Below are 7,138 nucleotides of genomic sequence, written 5' to 3'. Positions count from 1 at the left end.
AGAGATGAGAAAGCTTTTTGACCATCCGGTCTGAGGTAAGGACGCAGCTAAACATTTGTTCACTCTTCGCCAAGGAGCTCGCAGTGTGGCAGACTTTATGATCGAGTTCAGGACATTGTCTGTGGAGAGTGGTTGGAATGAGGAGTCACTACAAGCGGCTTTTTACCAGGGGTTGTCGGAGCAACTCAAGGACGAGCTGATATCCTATCCAGAGCCTAGTGATCTAGACAGCTTGGTCACCTTAGCTATTCGGGTAGATAATAGAGTCCGAGAGAGAAGGAGGGAGAAGCAGTGGGGTCCATCTAATCAATCTGAGACTCGGTTACCATTCGGGTCAGGAAGTGGACCAGAACGGGTTGATCATTTTCCTTCACACGGGATTAGTGGAGGAGTCCTGCCGCCAGATCCTGAACCTATGCAAGTGGGGCGGCACGGGTTAACTAAGGACGAGCGCCAACGTAGACGTGAGACCAACAGCTGCCTCTACTGTGGTAGCTCGGGACATTACATCTCCGTTTGTCCTCAGCGCCCGTTAAACTGCTCGGCTCGTTAAGTTTGGGAGGTTTGTTAGCGAGCCAGTTTCAACCTCTCGAGCCCTGTCAGACCTCGTTTTCCTGCTACCCTCATAAATAAGAATCAGAGTTTAGCGATTAACGCTTTCATCGATTCAGGTGCCGATGACAGCTTCATTGATGCCGACTTAGTGGAACAGCTGGGGCTTTCCAAGGAGCAATTACTGGAAGCCATTGAAGCAACCACTCTGAACGGCAGTATTCTGGCACGGATCACTATGAGGCAGACCGAGCACTTCTGAACTTGAAGAGCCGATTCACCAACGCGCCGATTCTCTCTCAACCTGACACTTCCCGTCAGTTTGTTGTTGAGGTGGACGCGTCTGATGTGGGGGTGGGCGCCATCCTGTCCCAGCGTAGCTCCACGGACGGTAAACTCCATCCCTGCGCCTTCTACTCTTGTCGTCTTTCACCAGCTGAGAGAAACTACGATGTGGGTAACCGGGAGCTTCTCGCTGTGAAGCTTGCCTTGGAGGAGTGGCGTCACTGGTTGTTGGGAGCGGAGCAACCGTTTGTGGTCTGGACTGACCACAAGAATCTGGCTTACGTGCAATCGGCTAAACTTCTCAACTCCCGTCAGGCCAGGTGGGCTTTGTTTTTTGGACGCTTCAATTTTTCCCTGACGTTCCGACCTGGGTCGAAGAACGGCAAAGCGGACACCTTGTCCCGGATGTTCTCCAAGATGGATGAGAGTGGGGCCAAGACTGAGACGATTCTTCCCCAGAACCTTGTCGTGGGAGCCGTTACATGGAGGATTGAGGAGGATGTGATGGTGGCCCTTCGGACGCAGCCCGGCCCCGGTAACGGTCCACCCGGTCGGTTGTTCGTGCCTGAGTCGGTCCTTTCTGCTGTTCTTCAGTGGTCCCACGCCAGCAAGATAGCTTGTCACCCTGGCGTTGCTCGGACTATGGCGCTACTGCGCAGACGATTTTGGTGGCCTGCCATGGGAGAAGATACCCGGAGGTTTGTTGCCGCATGTCCTGTTTGTGCTCAGAACAAAAGTGCCAATCGGCCCAGCTCTGGGCTTCTTCACCCCCTACCTATTCCTCGGCGACCTTGGTCGCATCTGGCCCTGGATTTTGTCACAGGATTGCCCCCTTCTGTTGGGAACACGGTCATTCTGACCATTGTGGACAGATTCAGCAAGTTTGCTAATTTTGTCCCTCTCTCCAAGCTTCCATCTGCCACGGAGACGTCCGAGATCCTGGTTAGGGAGGTTTTCAGGGTCCACGGATTGCCCAGTGACATTGTTTCTGACCGTGGTCCTCAGTTTACCTCTGCTGTCTGGAGATGCTTCTGTTTGGCCATTGGAGCTACAGTCAGTCTCACTTCTGGATTTCACCCACAATCTAATGGCGGAGAGAGCCAACCAGAAGATGGAGTCCACGCTGCGTTGTCTTGTCTCCTCTGATCCCACCTCTTGGTCATCTCAATTACCCTGGGTCGAGTATGCCCATAATACCCTTCCTTCATCTGCCACTGGGATGTCCCCCTTCCAATGCCTGTACGGATACCAACCTCCCTTGTTTCCTTCTCAGGAGAGGGATCTTTCGGTTCCTTCTGTCCAGGCCCACATTCGTCGTTGCCACCGGACCTGGCATCGGGCCAGGAAGGTCCTCCTTAGAGTTTCTGACCGGTATCAGATCCAGGCGAATCGTCGCCGTATTCCTGCTCCCGCTTATACCATCGGAGATAAGGTTTGGTTGGCTACACGGGATCTTCCTCTACGGACTGAGTCGAGGAAACTGTCACCAAAGTTCATTGGTCCGTTTGTGGTGGAGAGAATCATTAACCCTGTTGTGGTCCGACTCAAATTGCCGGCAACGCTTTGAGTACACCCCACCTTTCATGTCTCCTGCCTCAAGCCGGTTCACCTCAGTCCTCTGTTGCCCCCTCCGCCTCGTCCTCCTCGGATGATCGGAGGTGGTCCTGCCTACACAGTGCGCCGCATAATGGATTCCAGACGGCGGGGTCGAGGTTTCCAATATCTCGTGGATTGGGAAGGATATGGTCCAGAGGAGAGGAGTTGGATTCCTCGGCGTCAGATCCTTGATGACGACCTGCTTCATGACTTCTACCGCCTCCACCCTGGCGCTCCAGGTAGTCCGCCCGGTGGCGTTCGTCGGAGGGGGGGGTACTGTCACGAATCCCGCTTCCTGAGTCTGTGTTTGCCTGTGTTGCTGTCCTGGAGTGTGTTTCTGGTGTCCTGGAACGCACCCTGTCTGGTTGCCGGGCGAATTAGCTTGTTGGGAGATGTTCACCCGCACCTGTATCCCATCAGTAATCTGCACACCTGTCCTGATCATCACCTCTCCCCTTCAAAAGCTCTGACCTGACATCCATTCCCTGCCGGATCGTTAGCCATGAACAGTATGTTGTGCCATAGTATCAGCCTCAAGTTGGATAGAATTTGTTTTGTTGTTTTTTACGTATTGCTTGCCTTAAACTTACCTCCGTTTGTTCTGTCTTCAGTTACTCACCCGGATCATTTACCCCATTCCCGCCTGGTCGTCGGAGGATTCCGCTACCCCATTGGATCCACCTATTTACTCCCATCAACTCACCACCGCTGCCCGCTACGCCACCTGGATATATCTACCCATTCACATTCACTTGTAAATAAATACTCACCTTCTTCCTACTCTCCTTGTCCTGGTCTGCTTCTGGGTTCGATTTTGAAAGAACGTGACAAGAGGCTAATCCTTAAGATGTTTTAATTAACATTTCTTCTGTTTATTGCCCAATGAACATAACCCAGGACAAGCATCACAATCCCACTATTTATAAGGCAACACCTATGGCTATGCACCATTAGCACAAACCTGCTATAATTCCTGAGTATTATCATTAAACATTTCAATTTGGTAATGGATATAGGTCAAATAGATTAGGATCAGTTTCCCTCAGGATAAGAGATCACCTTTCCATTCACCAAGGCATGTTGAGAATAGCATTCACATTGGTTCTATCACTCAAAATGTAAACCCTCAATTTAACACATCAACACTGGCAGAATGTACATTTATATTAACATACAAAATATTAATCTCAAAATTCTAGTATTACCTCTCTCATCATGATTAATTACAGATCACTATCTCAATGCATTCTTAGCCTAAATTACTATACATTTAGCAGTGTGTAGACCTCCACAATCAAACTGATACCCCAAAATAAACTATTTCAGAAAAGTCTAAAATATTTACGGGCACAGTTGACCAACCCCCTCCTTTCCCGGCATTCAATCTTCTGGCATTTTTTCATTTTTCTTCAGATAGCTTCGCAGTTCAAAGTGGATGGCCCATGACAATGTCTCAATTTCAATGTTTTACCTGAGTCCCACCACAACTCCTATTATGTATTGTCCATTTGTCAACCAGTATACCGGCAACATAAGAGAAGTTTTGGAATGGATCTCTCTCCATGCTCACTCCATGTGGACTCCTGTCACACTCCTGAGAGAAGGGCATGAGAGAAAAGGCAGTTGATAACTTCAACTGGATGCTGTACACCGGTTGCTGGCTCAGACTCAAGTCTCTTGATAGAAGTGGTGCAGGACAGGGCCGAACTGAGCGCCATATCTTCAGCCGGTTAGAGGGGGTTTTGAGGTCTACACCGTTTGGTCAAATGATCCCTTCCATGCATTTAGATACTATCTGTAGTCACCATAACTTTGAGAAAGGACAATTCAGAACAACAATTCAGTTCAGTGAATCTCTGATTCAGGAAATCCAAACAATAATTTACCCTATGACAAATTGTTACTACCAATATTCCCAATGAAAATCTCTAAAACATATGTCAAAGCGAGTAACAACACGTTCTGTTGAAACAATTTTTCCAAATTGGCTTATACTCCCACTATGACACTGTCAACCTCATCGCAGAGTTACCACTAATCCTTAGGGAGTAATCTCGATCATCCAGCGGACCCAATCTGGTGATATTTATCAAACAAAACAAACAAACAACAATACACTCCTTCATACATCATTCAGTACATTTCTATATATCACTCAAGGTGTGTAAACTTCAATGCAAAAACCTCAAAGGACTGGTCATTCCCTCATTTTGACACACGACTCAAAGTGATTAATGTGTAGAAACAACACTGCAAACCAAATTGGAATTACTACCCTTAACTTCCAGCAAGTCCTCTCCTCCACCTACACCTCATAGTAGAATCTCGCTGAGGAGAAGCCCTCTCTTCATAGGACAGACTAACTTCAACGAAACCTATCTGTGTTGTCAGGGAGATTTTTTCTTCCTTTTCTCAACTGTTTCTTGTCCTTAGATTGGACGACCCTGTCATATGCTGTATCAGGGTCCAGAGTCACATCCACTGCATACTGCTGCATCTTTTTCAGATTGATGTCATGAAAGTCCTCCATTGCATTATTGAATTTTTCAGAAAATGCTCTCCTCACTGTCTTTTCCAGCTCAGACACAAAGCTTCTCAAAACACTCCTCAAATTCCCCACACACGTCTCACTGTAAACACTGATCTCAGACCAGTCCTTGATGTTTGGAGTGGTGTACAGGGATGGGAAGATCTGGAGGAGGTGGAGGTGGTCCTCAGTGTGTGAGAGCTGTTCCAACTCAGTGTGTCTCCTACGTAGGTCATTGATTTCCTGCTCCAGCTCTTCAATAAACCCTTCAGCCGGATTCTCTGCTGCTTTCTGCTTCTCCTCAACCTCCTCAATGAGCTCCTTCTTGCTTTTCTCAATGGAATCCATCAGATCAGTGAAAACCTGCAGACTGTCTGCCATCACTCTTTGTGTATCTTTCTTGCTGAACTCTACTGAATGTTTGATCTTCTGAACCTTCTCTAGTCGCTCCTGGATCATCTGCCGTACATGTTGTTCCGTCTTCACCAGCTGAGCCTTCCTCTCTCCAAACTCTTTCTCTAGAGGGACGGTGTGGTGAGTCTTGTGGTCTGCCTCAGTGCAGAACTGACACACACAAGTCTGGTCGGTCCTACAGAACAGCTCCAGCTGTCTGTCATGCTTCTTACACATCCTGTCTTCCATGTTCTCCACGGGATCTATTAGCTTGTGCCTTTTCAGGCCGGTGACTCTCTGATGAGGCTGCAGGTGAGTCTCACAGAAAGAGGTCTGACACTCCAGGCAGGACTTCAAGGCCTTGAGCTTCATCCTAGTGCAGATGTCACAGACCACTTCTCCAGCCTCAGCAGGGGATTTTTCTCTGTTTTTGACTCTGATCCTGTTAACATAATCTACAACATCTCGGAATGCTGTGTTGATAGTGAGCTCTGGTCTTGTGTAGAATGTCCTCTTACACATTGGACACTGGCACAGGTCAGTTGTATCCCAGTATCCGCTGATACAGACCTTGCAGAAGTTGTGTCCACATGGAGTAGAGACAGGCTCAGTGAACACATCCAGACAGATAGAGCACTGGAACTGCTCTTCAGACAGGAGACGGCTAGAGGACGCCATTTCTGGAACACAATAAAACAACTATTAAAATACTTCCTGGAATGAATCAACGTTAAACAGTATAGACATTCCTGTAATGAGTCATCGTTATACAGTAATTAACTTTCGGGAATATTAAATGTATTGTTAGATGTAAGATAATTTTTGTAGTGAAATCAAAACAATTTTGACAGTTTTGACATTGTTTTTAGAGATAGACAAAGCTTTTTATCATAAAGAGAAGGAGTTAACACGAGTGTACTGTACTCTTACCCAGGTAAATTCAATCAGCTTTCTAACTCAGCTTTCCCACTTCCTCTCTGCTTAGCTTAAGTCAAAATGAAAGTCCCTGACAAATGTTTTGTTCACATATAGTGCACAAGCAGAACTTTTATTTTGACATGAGCTAAGCAGAGGGGAAGTGGGTCTACAACAGACCTATGTTTGGGAAGTCTGTTTAATCATACGATACTTTATATATTTTGCCTCAAATACGGTCATAATGACAAACTGTCCTGCCCGAAGATCTCGTACAATGCTGTGTACTACTAACTTCACAGAACAGAGCAAACAGGTTCTAACCAGAATAGAAAGAGGAGTGGTAGGCCCTGTTGCACAACTGAGCAAGAGGATAAGTACAAAACACCAGTCTCAACGTCAACAGTGAAGAGGCGACTCCGGGATGCTGGCCTTCTAGGCAGAGTTCCTTTGTCCAGTGTCTGTGTTCTTTTGCCCATCTTAATCTTTTCTTTTTTTTGGCCAGTCTGAGATATGGCTTTTTCTTTGCAACTCTGCCTAGAAGGCCAGCATACCGGAGTCGCCTCTTCGCACTGTTGACGTTGAGACTGGTGTTTAGCGGGTACTATTTAATGAAGCTGCCAGTTGAGGACTATTGAGGCATCTGTTTCTCATACTAGACACTCTAATGTACTTGTCCTCTTGCTCAGTTGTGCACCGGGGCCTCCATCTCTTCTTTCTATTCTGGTTTGAGCCAGTTTGCGCTGTTATACGAGATCTTCAGTTTCTTGGCAATTGCTCGCATGGAATAGCCTTCATTTCTCAGAACAACAATAGACTGATGAGTTTCAGAAGAAAGTTCTTTGTTTCTGGCATTTTTGAGCCTGTAAT

General features: G+C 47.0%; 1 protein-coding gene across 1 annotated transcript; it reads right to left on the bottom strand.

Moving 5' to 3' along the window:
* Positions 1–3,331: 3,331 nt before the first annotated feature.
* LOC112223392 (tripartite motif-containing protein 29-like) lies at positions 3,332–6,140 on the bottom strand. Its single transcript, XM_024386391.2, has one exon. The coding sequence runs from the start codon at positions 6,029–6,031 to the stop codon at positions 4,799–4,801; it is 1,233 nt and encodes a 410-aa protein (XP_024242159.1). The 5' UTR covers positions 6,032–6,140; the 3' UTR covers positions 3,332–4,798.
* Positions 6,141–7,138: the final 998 nt, after the last annotated feature.

Source organism: Oncorhynchus tshawytscha, linkage group LG24 (assembly GCF_018296145.1).
Source record: "Oncorhynchus tshawytscha isolate Ot180627B linkage group LG24, Otsh_v2.0, whole genome shotgun sequence".
NCBI lineage: Eukaryota > Metazoa > Chordata > Actinopteri > Salmoniformes > Salmonidae > Oncorhynchus > Oncorhynchus tshawytscha.
The sequence above is the reverse complement of the archived record's forward strand: the minus strand, read 5'-3'. Positions and strand labels throughout refer to the sequence as shown.

What these genes read in the sequence shown, in the direction of transcription:
- LOC112223392 (XM_024386391.2), bottom strand. Translation starts at nt 6,031, where the DNA reads ATGGCGTCCTCTAGCCGTCTCCTGTCTGAAGAGCAGTTCCAGTGCTCT.